Below are 12,809 nucleotides of genomic sequence, written 5' to 3' on the forward strand. Positions count from 1 at the left end.
TGTAAGTCCCCTCTGCCCTGTACCTCTTGAAGTCAATTCTAAGGCCTTCCTTGTTCTCCTCTGCCTATGAATGGCTTTCTATCGCAACAGAGTAAATCCATCCATCATTTTTCTACAGTTTCGTGAGATTCAGGTACATTGAGAAGCTATACAAGTCTCCACTGTACACATGCATTGTATCTGTTCAGAAAGCATTGCTTATTTGTATATATTTCTTATAATCCCTTAATACTTCACTCACCAAAAAGCTTTAATGCAAGCTCCTTCACATTACGACCATCAATCTCACCCGCTCCGTTTAACTCATGACTGCACAATAATCTTTCGAATAAAAAGTAAGGTTTTTCGAATTAAACCGACAGCGGTATAACTGCTTTAAAGACACCCGCGCATAAATGGGGAAAACCGATTCAACATGAACAAAAACGAGGGTGGGGGGGAAGCCACAATCACAATTCCAAGCAAACGAAACGTCCAAGTGAAAGGGAAGGCGGGGATGGAGGGGCGGGGCGAAGGGGGGCGGAGGGGGCGGGGCGAGGCGGAGGGGGCGGGGCGATGCGCGAGGCGCTTCGTCAGCACCGTTCAGCCCATGGGCCACGGCGCCCGGCACCGTTCCAGTGGTGGCATTCGCAGCTTCGCAGCCGCGGTCTCCACTGCCCTCCAGTGGTCACGGAACTATTTGACCTGTACGCGGCCCTGGAGCGATTTCATTCTTAGGTGGTAAAAAACAAAACCCGGCAGTGAAGCAGAATAATGTTTTTAATATTGTCAAGTAACTGCACAAAAAAAAAATACGATGGTGATTGGTAGCGGTGGTCGTTATTCGCATGCTGCACAATGAACCCTGCGACCAGTTCAACCAGCGGTGCCGAGTGATATCCGAATTGGTCCTGGGTCTCCCCGGCACCAATACGCTTTGACCGGCACGGTGAAATATGGTCAAACAACCCCCATAACCAACACGAGGTCGGGAGGCCCTCGACCACCCGTGGGTTGACATATAGTCTCTAAAATAAATTTGATTGTAGTTGGACTCAATTTGTTTTTGCCCTTTGTTAATCCACTGCTCGATTAAGGTCTCCATACCGCAAGTCGGTTATGAGGGTCGTATGACTGAACTTCATCGTACCGATCAGTAAGCGTTTGTGAACAGGGGCAGGAGGTGGTGGCCCTTAACCGGTTCCAATATCAACCCACCACTGAATTAAGCCATCGCGGGGAATCAAACTCAGGCGGCCGGGTTCACGGCGTAAGGCTCGAACCACCGCCCCGCCGCCAAATTAACAATATTACGACAGAGTCGAGCCCTCGCACTGAGAATGGACGTCTCGTTTTTACGAGCGAGACCGGTGGATGTCTGCTTAAGGGAAGACGGATTCCCTCTGGTGTAGACAACGAAAGAGAAAGCACTGAGCAAGTCTCTTAAAAATGAACGACTTCCAAGGCAGACAGACACTGCGGCACCTGCCCCAGTTCTCGAATCAATAAAACTGTTTTCCCCCCCTCCCTCCCCCGCACGTCCAGACAGAAATTTCTCCAATGGCGCCCCTCATTCAGTTATTTCTGAGCTGAAAGCAACAACGCCGATTTTTAGGGGACGCTTTGTACGTGGCATCAATTGGAGGTTTGGGCCTAGACAACTGATCTCGCTTCACTCAGGAATTCCTCCATCGTTGATAACCGTCGATAAGTTTACGGGTCAATAAATGTCGATTTTTATTTTTATAAACGAGAGAGCTCAGCTATGCCCGAAGACCGGAAGCCGAGGTAAAGCTGTAACGGCACAAGGCGGACTGAGGCCTCAGGTAAGGGACAGTCTCTGTGAAGGGAAAAAGAGGCAGTGATATCTTTGTTTGATCTAAGTATAATGATTTGCTACTTTTAAGATTTGCCTGAATATGAGTGGTGGTGACATTGATAGTCAGAGTGGAATTTTCAGCTTTATTTTAGGTCTTGTTTCCCCCCCCTTATTTGCTTATATCCAAGTACTTTAGTTCCCTTCCAAATGCAAAATACATTTTAGAGACTGTCCATAATGATAAAATCAAGGTCCTACCAAAAAGGATAGATTCCCGGATAAGCAATGAAATAACAGTTATTATTAACTATGGCAGAGTAATGGCACAATGGTTAGTATTGTGCACTGTGAACTCTGAGAACAGAGTGAGATTCCCAGCCATGATCAACATCAGTGGCAATTGTTATCTGAAGCTGTTCCTGGATTTCCCCTCTCACTTTATCAACCCACAATGCCAAGCGTGATGATGCGAGTTCAAACACCCTCCCTGACCGACACAGCTTCATCCAGCTGCGGAGTATAGAGGCCTTCACCCATCAGTAGAGTTTGACAAAGGGCTGTAAAAAATATCATAAACACTTTGTGGCTAATGCAGAGGGCAGTGAAGCGAACTCCATCACTGTATTGTACGTGTAAAGTCTCTCATCTATGCTCCTCCTCCACCAAAACACATCGGACCAGCGTGATGAAGTATCTTCAAACCACTAACCATCACTGACACAGCATAGCGAGGCCATCATCCAGCAGTGGAATGACAAAGCGGTTTCTTCTTCTTATTAACTATTATCTTTTAATGGTATTCAAACACATACACATGCACGGCACGATAGCGTCCATCTACGGGGAAAACCGACGGTAAAAAATTAACCCGTAAAAACAAAGTTTTTCACTCTAAATCCTTTATATGCGTGGCGGCTAGAGTCCTCTCGTCCTCTGGCTTGAGACGGCTGCCACCTATGGGTCAGATGATTGTCTGTCAGCATTAAGCAATTGGTAATTAAATATTTTAAAAAATTCCCTAAAAAGTGTAAAATTTTGGAAAAACATTTTCACGAAAATAAATTGTCACGCACAACGAGTCTGTGTGGAAAATGTCAGCTCGATTGGATCACGGGAAGTGGGTTAAAACACGACCGAAAGATTTGCACGGTCGTAAGCAAGCAAGCACGCAAACAAGCAAGCGAACTTAATATAAAGGATTTTAAAAGACGTGACTTCTGCCGGGCGCAGCCGAGGCCGGCGGCGCGACAAGCCACTCACCGTTGTTGTCCCTGCGCACGGAGCCCGTCACAGCCGGTTTGGCTTCTCCGGGCTTCGCGCCTCCGCCCTGGGATGCCGCGGACAGACTCCGCATGCGGTCGCCGTGCCCGCTCTCCAGGATGTCGCGGTACTTGGAGACCATGAGCACGGAGATAAAGTAGACGACAGCGAGGCCTAGGAACTGAGCCTGCTTCGTGTCCTCCTGCGGGGAGGCAGGAAGGGGGCATCGCAGCGTTAAATTAGAATTGAAGCCTCATCCAAAAATCTCGGGCGAAACCTCAGACTCGGTTGCAACAAACAACAAAGAGTCGTCGTTGTTGTTGTTGTTGTAGTCGTGGGGAATGTTGTTTTGATCAGGTGATCACGTGGTCAGAGAAACCCAAACGGAAAATATAGCGGAGCATGTCTACCTGGGCCAGTTATTGAAGGCAGATTGTAATCGTATGCATGTACGTTGACAGCTGTGCTCATCCAAGGTGCGGGATCGGAGTCAAAACGATGAATAAAGAGATGAGTGACAGCAGGACGGAGTGCTTTTTGTAAAATACTGAACTTGACAATTAAAAGCAACATAGCAATGTGCCTAAAGCTGATAGTCTTTCATGAGTTTATGTCACCTGATATGGGTATATGGATCAGAAAATGTAACAAAAGCTATAACAAGTGTGCAAAGAAGCATGGGGAGATGTATGCTCGGAATTACACTGAGATAGAGAAATAGGAGCACAGAGTAGACACGATGTTGACTTAAGAATTCCGCACGAATATTGGACAGATTTAAGAAAATGGTCTCGGGGGCAGGACACGTCGTTTAAAAAAGATGACGGCCGGTGGTCGAGACTAGAGGACGGAACAGCAGCCCAGGGGAACATGCCAAAGACAGACCGCCACCACGGAGACAAAGCGATGCAATCGGCTCGTGTACAGCAGGGGACTTCGATGCAACGCAACATTGCGTGAGAGAGGCCTTTATCCAGCAGTAGACAGATCATGGCTGCTGATGATGATGAGACCGTAATGGACAAACTTGCGCAATTGGCCATTGCTTTTGCAAATTTTGACACGGGAAATGTGTGGAAATAAAGCCCCCTTTGACAGCTCATGAATCAGGATCGGAGTCTCTTTTCAAGGTACACCTCGGGGAAATGAATGAGGCTGGGTTGACGATAAAATCTAAGGTACCACCAAGGACCCATGTGACTGGGAAATCTCACAGGTGACAATTGGACAGAGATCACCGAATGACAGTTCCATTAACACTTTAACTTGTGTCAGGTCATACTTCTTCATACACTGCAGTGGGTGGGTGTGTATCATAATAGTGTCATCGGCAGCTATGGCCTATCCTCTGCTGCATGAAGTCTTCGCCAAAGCTGTCGCAAATATACTGTATAAATTATTTTGTAAATGATCAATATCGAGGATGAGATGTTGGGCTTGGTAGCAGTCGGCTCAAGTTAATGCGAGTCGGCTCATTTTCCTCCACATCGGATCGAAATATCGTTTAAATTGTCTATAAACATCTCCACAAAACAAACAATCAACAGCAACAATAACAACGAGCAATCCACAACTAAACAGATGTCCATCGCTTCAAGACCCTACCGTACCGTAACTCGACATAGCCACAAACATTATGAACATGACAATCATACAGCCATCATAACCTCCCCCAAGACTCCCTAACGACCCCCCCCCCCCGTCCACCGACTCTCCCCGTGGCATTTAAACAGTTTCTCTTGAAAACGACGGAGCCGGCTGGTGGGGGTCAGGGGTCGGGAGGAGCGACGAGGCGGGGGGGGGGGGGGCTTCGCCTAGCGCCACCTGAGGTGCGGCAGACGCGCACGCACGGCTCGATTCGTTCGGGGTCGGCCCACCCAGGGCCTCCTCCTATGCCGCCGCCGCCGCCGCCGCCGTTCGCCGGCCTTGGGCTAAAATAAATATTTTAAAGCGATCTGCGGAGAGCGCGCACAGAGACCAGACCCGCCGGAGCGCTTCCCCATTGTCGATTAAGAGTGCGCGACGGCCGGAACCAAGCGGGATTATGTAAATGCGCGGGCGTGTAAAGAAGCGAGTCGAATCGCGAGGATCGCTGTCTGTCTTTTCCGCGTTTTTAATTTTACGTTTACGGGGGCTGCGGCATCGTTCATCAGCTGCGATTTAAGGCTTTGCTGGGGCATTAAGCCGACAATGAGGAGCAGAAATTGTACGTACGCATGTACGTTCGTGTGTGTATGCTGCCCTAGATGCAGCACAGCTTTACCGTTTATTATAGGGGCGAGCCATTTAGTTTGCTTTAATCATTTAATCTTGCCGAACGCTTGGAACACATGTTGGGAGCAGATGGAAAACTGATCAGCGTCTTTTCAGCTTTGTCTCCCTCCAGGCAAAATTAAACACAACACCGTACAATTGGCCCGGATTGTTTGAAAAATTAACGTGAAGGACTGTGGGAAATTACCTTGTCCATCTGCTGGTATTACGTAGAAGAAAAACAACACCCCCCCCACATTCACATTTTAAATGCTGTACAATATAAAAAAGCCAGGCCAGAAGGTTTTCACTTAAAAATGTAATCGCTGGTTATGGCGTTGGGTCTCAACAGTTCTTCAAATTGCATATGAAAAATATGTTCATAAAATACATGGCGTGTATGAATTAATTTATTGAGATTTGGTATAATGTATTAAGCGTGGAATGATTTACCTGCCAGATATTCTATGAATTGTCACAATTCAGGGTCATGATTCAATTTAAAAATGTTTTCTCTTTTGTATCCTTATTTTACATCTTGTTTGTATCGTTTCTCGTTTGGTTTCTTTCGTTGTACCAAATTAACATAATTTACACATAATTTGCATTCATAAATAACCAAATCCAACACGGGTGAATCGATGTACGTATCTTGAGCCAGAGAATAGGTTTTAATTGTTGAAACCAATGCCTCGTTACACACAGGTAAAACACGACATCGCTCGGTCAGCCTCACAGAGTGTCAAGGGTGGCAAGAAAGCACCTCATCAGGCCCATCGGCGTGATTCACACCTAAAACGGTGAAGCCATCATTACTCGTGCCAAGCAACCTCTCTCGAGCACCGTCCAGATGTTGAAGCACCGTACCAGGCACAGTACCAACACTCACTTGAGGCTGAGTCAACCTATGAGATACTCAAGGCGGATTTAGGCAAGGCTAATAAATAGAACCTGGAGCACCAAAGTAAAAACATATTTTCAAATAAAATACCAATTAATAAAATAATCTAAAACGAGAGATGGGGCGGTGCTAAACGCACAGCACCATGGAACCAGGAACCGAGTTCAATTCCTTGCTCTGGCTAACATCAGTGGTGAGTATTATCTGAACCAGTTCTGGCTACCCCTTCGCCAACTCACACCGTACCAAGCATGGTGAAGTATGGTCATACCTCCTCGACACGACATGGGGAGGTCTTGGCAAATGGCTCTAAATTATTGTTGTTGTTATTATTGACTCGTAATGGCCAGTACACGACGTAGTTGCACAGATGCGCACATGTTTTATCCGACGTTTGGGTTTCCCGTCGAACTACCCGTCTTCATATTCCACGCGGTAAAATTAGACCCAGGCCGTGGGGCGGGGGGGTGCAGCTGCCTACGAGCCACGGTGGCTGCCTCGAGGATCCGAGTGTTCCAAAGGAAATCTCAATTCACACTCGCCCGCTACTCGCACCGTAATGTAATTAACACTTAAGCGCCCGCGGGCTGCTGCGGCCCCGGGGAGGAGAGGAACGGCTTTGTATTAAAGCATCAAATCAGAGAGAACCCCTCCCGCGGCGAAGGATGGCTTCACGGGCAGCGCAGTGATGGGGGGGGGTGAGACGGCGGGGGGGGGGACGACACAATGAACAGCAACACCATCAATAATAGCCACGACGACGATGATAATAATAATACGACTACAGGCAGGGCAAGTAATAACCATAAAAGTAATACAGGTAAAACGGGGCAATGAATAAACTAGCGATGTCAATATGACAGGAACAGTAATAAAATAAAACGACTGCTGCCACTGACAATAGCAATCGATATCAAAGCTAAAAGACAAAGTGGTTTTCTGTTCGGGAGCGAAGGGAAATGCTCGTCTCCTGTTGACAGCGACGAGCCGGTGGTAGAAATTCCACATTCCTATGGCAGGAGCAGGTTTATTGACAGAACTACCACTTTCGACTCTTCACAATGTGGGATCTATTTTAATCACCGCCGGAGGTGTGAAGTGCTTATTCGACCCCAAATTAAATTCGTGAACTCGCAACCGTCAAATTGCAAACAATGGGCTGTAACCAGGGCACTATAATCATTAAAATAATTTAATTTACAACTCGCCCTATCCACTGTTGGATGAAGGTCTCCCCATGCCGTGTCGGCCGTGACGGTTGAGTGACCATAACTTCAGCACACCCGGTCAGTGCAAAGTGTTGAAAGACACCGAGTGTCCAGGATCGGTTCGGATATCACAAGCCACTGATGTTAGACGTGACCGGGAATCAAACCGTCGTCACCAGACTTCGAGCGCGGCACGCTAACCATAGCGCCATCGCTTGACCTCCGCTGCAGGGGCTATAACGATAGCGTTGGCTACTTTAAACTAAACTTTTTTTTATCGTACCAGGTAAGGCCCATTGAGCAATAAAGCCCTTGATCAGAAGAGACCTGGCGACAAATGATATCTCAACGAAGTGGCTTATCGTGCGGAGACTTCTAAATGTGGAGGAAAAAACCGGAGGACCCGGAGATAAATCCACACAACCACGGAGACAACATGCAAACTCCAAATATACAGCATCAGGCATCAGGGTCGGAATCGAACCCATGACCTCCTGTACAGCAGGCGAGGAAGTTAACATCTCGCCACCGTGGCGCTCCACCACGTTACTCACCACGTCCCTGAACACAACCGCCCGCAGGCGGTGAACGTCCATGGGCTGCAGGAGCCGCTCGGGGTCCCGTGCTGGCACCGTGGGGGGGGGCTCCGCCGCACCCTGCCGCACGCACGCACAAACACACGTAAACACACGGCATACACGCACGCAAACACACACGCAAACACATGCACACACGCCCGAAAACACACGAACACACGCACGAACGCACGGACACAAGCACACATGCATGCTTGAACGTGACCCCACCAACACACTGCACGCCACCGATCGGTCAACAGGAGTACACAACGCGCACACGTGGATGATGAAACGATAGCAGGTGAGAGAGAGGTTATGTTGAGGGCCTTGCTAGCACATGGTCACTAGAAAGGTTTGTGGTTGAGTGGTTGAGACTAACGACAAGTTAGTTGAGACTAACTGGTCCAAGAGAACGAGCTCCAGTGGAGATGCAGCGATGAAATCAGCTCGTGTATTCGGTGCTCTGCGAATTGATGCACCGCTGGACTATGCGGGAAGGCAACCGCACGGCGGAGTCCTTCACGCAGCAGTAGATGGATAACACCTGCTGAAGACGGGCGACGGCGAAAACCTGCGGAGCCTCACCTTGGCGGTGGATGATGTCGAGCTCTCGCTCCCGCTCTCTGCTCGGGATCGCTGCTGCTCCTGGGACTCCACACAGTTGCGCAGGGCCACGCAGCACACTGCGAGTACGCACGCACAAAGATAGCCTTAACGGATTGTTGGGGAAAGTGCTGTTAGCGAGCCCCTATGAAGGCCGGCACGGCATACGAGGAGGTGGGTGGCCAGCGCCATGCCCGGCCCCCCCTTTGTCTCCCTAGTGGCGATGTTTACACACCGCACCAGCTACTCATTTGAGGCTGAGTCGATCTAGGAGAAGCCCAGGACCGGTTCAGATAATCGTCGATTTGTCCGAGTATGGTACTTCAAGAGCATTTCTCCCTTAACACATTTTTCCTATCTTAATTAGTCCTAATTGACATACTCTGTCCAATTAACAGTCACTTTATGATTATACTAACGATTACCGTAACTGCATCTTTATAATGTATTAAATGTACGCCAAAATCAGTGCAACAGGCCCCAAAACAACACAAATAATAATTATAATTCCATGTATACGGCGCTTTTCATCAAGGATCTCAAAGCGCTGTCCAGGACACAGCAGCAGCAGCCGCTTGGCATAAAAATAATTATATTATAAAGACATTTTAAGAATCCATTTACTAAACTAACTAAACGTTGAACAAATGTGACCCTCTTCTTTAATGCGGCGTCCTCCGGCTGCAACGTCGAAGAAAACCTAACGCTACAGCAGCCAAAACTCCAAACATTACGCGACGTTTCGATGTTGGTTTTGTTTAGCCTGGCGAGAATTCAAGGGACCAGGACGGCCTCATTTGCAATAAGTGACCCGGGTCACCAAAATGACAAAAGTAAAACAAATGAAAATCAGAACAAAAAACAACTGTGCTGTATTAAAAAATATATATGAATTGCTCATAAATACACAGCTCATTGTCAATCCAATGCTGGATGACGGCCCTCCTCGTTGCGTGTTGGTCTTGAGCGTTGTTTGACCATGCTTCACCACTCTTGTCAGTGTGGGTTGGTAAACTGGAGGTGGGGGAGTGGAGGGGGTGTCATGTATCGGGATTGGCTCAGATATAATTTGCCAACAACGTTATCCTAACCCGGGAATCGAACCGTTCGGTTCACAAAGCAACGCATGAACCACCACTGCACCACTGCTCCTTCCCCGGCTCCACGCTCAGAAACGAGGAGCGACCAGTGGGGGGCGAGAGAGCCACTGGGAACGCCTCGAGTGATCTATTAACACCAATGCTTAAGCTCAAGATGCCTGCATCTAACTCTGCGTGTGAGGAGCTATTGTTTCTCATCTACGCAAGTTAGGTGGCAATGTTCCCACCTTTCGCCGAATGCGTCTAACAGACGAGACGAATGGCAGATACGATCAAGTGCATTGAATAGTAATGGTGGAGTCTTGTCTTGAACTAAATTGGAGGGGGGGGGGGGTTGTGGGAGGGAGGGAGGTGAATTGCTGCGAGCCTCGTGTTAGGGACTGAAGAAAAGACTCGGTTCTACAAGAGAGATGTTGAATGTTTGAGCCTAGTTCTTCCTTATGCTAGTTTTCAGCATGAAGAATTATGCTGAAAACTGGTCTTCAAAGCGTCTCAAAAGTCAGAACAGGCTAATAAATTTATAAAAAAATCAGTCGCAAGTAAAAAAACTGCACGTATATATTTTGTATTTTACTTGTATATATGTACGTAAATATACGTGGTGTGTAAACACCGTCACTGGCGTGGTGCTGGCCACACCACCCCCTTGTGCACTGTGCAAGCCTTCACGGGCGCTCGCTAACAGCTCTTGCCCCAACAGCCTGGTAAAGGCTATACGGAACATCTTTGTCTGTGCAGGCGCGTGTGAATGCGCTGGCAGCTTACCCAGCCGCAGACACTGGCGCAGCAGGCCGCCCGCCTTCATGTTCTTCTCGGACTCGACCTCGCTGAAGTTGAGGGAGCTGGCGAAGACCAGCGCATCTACCAGGTTCAGCAGCCGGTGCAGGAAGTTGAGCGCTATTTCGCTGGGCAGGCTATCCACATGCTGGCTCGCATCCAGGTCAACGTCCTGCAATGAAGCGAGCAGCAGTGGTCACGGCGTGGAACGGGTCACGCCTGGCACGGGTCACGGCTGGCACGGGTCGAAGCACACAGCACCAGTCGTGGTGCAGAGCGGCACAACACAACTGTAGCAGCGTGTCATGGCATGGTACAGCGTGCCGTGGTGGAACGAATGCCGCTAGGCCAGTTCACACGAGGCCGATGGGTCAAATTCCACCGTAGCTGCCGATTAATGCATTGGTGGGTAGGGGGACGGGTGGTATCATACCGCGGGCGATGTGACGGCTTGCAGCATTGGCAGCAGGCCCCCGCCCACCATGATGAGGTTGTCCACCAGGTGCGAGGTGATCTGCAGCATGTTGTGCACGAACACGTAGTTCTCGCTGCTGTTCACAAAGTCCATCAGCAGCTTAGTGGTGTGGCTGCGCAACGCGGGGAGATTCGAGAACACACACCGGCGCAGGTTAGCCACACTGCTCCAGTCAACGGCACACCCCTGGCGATGCATTGTATTGTAAGAAGCCATTTAAGAAACGCAAAATCATGCTAAAAGCATCCTCAATGCGAAGTGTCTTCTCGTTGCACTGTGGACGTTAAAGAATTTTCCGGTCACGTTTGAAGTGGTTGGTAGGCATCGGTTCGCGGCTGTCTGACGCTCTTATATTCGAGTGAATACATCCCAGTCCATCAAGAGCACTACCCGACACAAACGTCGGACTTGTCGATCAAAATCACTTCTTACGCTCATGATACAATCACTGAATAGTGGTGCAGGCCAATCAATTATCTTTGATTCGTATATTTAGCATGCGATTTTACCAGGTAAGGCCCACCAAGCTTTTTTTCAGAAGTGACACGGCCACAAATGATAGCTAAAAAAAAGGCTCATCATGTAGAAATTTATAGTCGCCAAATACTCAAAATGCGGAGGGAAAAACCGGAGGTCCCAGAGAAAGATCCACACGACCACGGGGAGAACATGCCAACTCGAGGCGGCAGGGTTAGCATCGCTCCCACGGCCTCTTGCATACCAGGCGAAGGAGTTAACATCTCGCCACCGCGGCGCCCGATTGGTGTGCGTGATGTTTGCGCTTGAATAGTATGCGTGCATATTTGTAACTCTTTATGCATGCCTATACGTATCTGCGGAAGCATATACAGTGTACGACGGTGCACTTGTAGGTCTAACTAGTACGTGTACACGTACAATGTTGGTAGATAAACGATTTCCGCCCTCATCGTCGTATGTGCGTACGTATGTTAAACTTCTTTCGCACCGTACGTAGCCAACCGTGCTAATCGGAGGTGCGGGAGGAAGGACAAAAAACGCGAGGAGGGCCTTCATCAGAGGTCGCAACCGGGTACCCGATACCCGTACCCTACCCGATACCCGGCTACCCGTACCTGGCCGGGTACGGGTACGGGTACCCGTTTGCGACCCTGGTGTGGCCGGGTACGGGTACGGGTAGGCCGTGAGTCACTGGTGAGTAACCGTTTGTCACTCATTTCGGGTAGGGTACGGGTACGGGTAGGGAACGGGTACCCGTACCCGGCCGGGTACGGGTAAGGGTACCCATTTGCGACCCTGGTGCGGCCGGGTACGGGTACGGGTGAGGAATCAAAACCCGTTTGCGACCTCTGGCCTTCGTCACCTCCTCCAGATGTGAATGTCGGACTCGAGGGCGAAGAGAATGTCGGCGAGGAGACGCTGGTGCACGCTCGACCACTGGAATTCGGGGATGCGGAAGGTGGCGGCCTGAGTCCCCGCGTTCATGGGGCCGTCGCGCCTCGCCGCGCCGCCCTGCTGGGCGCCCGCCACCTTCTCGCGAGCTTCATCTGTGGCGGCGGCGGCGGCGCTGGCGGCGACGCCGGCGGCGGTGCTGGCGGTGGTGGAAATGGGCGGCGTGGAGGGGCGGAAGTTGAGGACGACGCCGGGTTGGCCCTCCTGCTGCGGCGTCGGCGCACTCTGGTGGAGAGAGGAAATGCGGGAGATAAAGACCATTAAGAAATCGACAAACGCGATTTGGATTTATACACCATCTACGTGCGACTGCATCTCAACGGCCGAAGCACACCGAAAAAGACGCGAGATTCGTTTAAGTATCGCGGCGCTTCGTGGCACACTCGTGTTAGAAACACTAACGTTAGCGGCAAGTGTATTCTGCA

The 12,809-nt window shown here is 49.6% G+C and overlaps 1 protein-coding gene across 1 annotated transcript in view; it reads right to left on the reverse strand.

Annotated features, from left to right (window-relative positions):
• The window catches only part of LOC133342936 (lipopolysaccharide-responsive and beige-like anchor protein), a 281,221-nt gene that overhangs the window by 223,183 nt on the left and 45,229 nt on the right, over positions 1 to 12,809 (reverse strand). Inside the window, 6 exon segments of the mRNA XM_061552330.1 lie at positions 3,059 to 3,260; positions 7,975 to 8,076; positions 8,584 to 8,681; positions 10,467 to 10,650; positions 10,912 to 11,065; positions 12,296 to 12,609. Of these exon segments, the coding sequence (XP_061408314.1) occupies positions 3,059 to 3,260; positions 7,975 to 8,076; positions 8,584 to 8,681; positions 10,467 to 10,650; positions 10,912 to 11,065; positions 12,296 to 12,609 (1,054 nt within the window).

The sequence above is a fragment of the Lethenteron reissneri genome, chromosome 16 (assembly GCF_015708825.2).
Source record: "Lethenteron reissneri isolate LAM-NWPU_2019-01 chromosome 16, ASM1570882v1, whole genome shotgun sequence".
NCBI classification, from domain to species: domain Eukaryota; kingdom Metazoa; phylum Chordata; class Hyperoartia; order Petromyzontiformes; family Petromyzontidae; genus Lethenteron; species Lethenteron reissneri.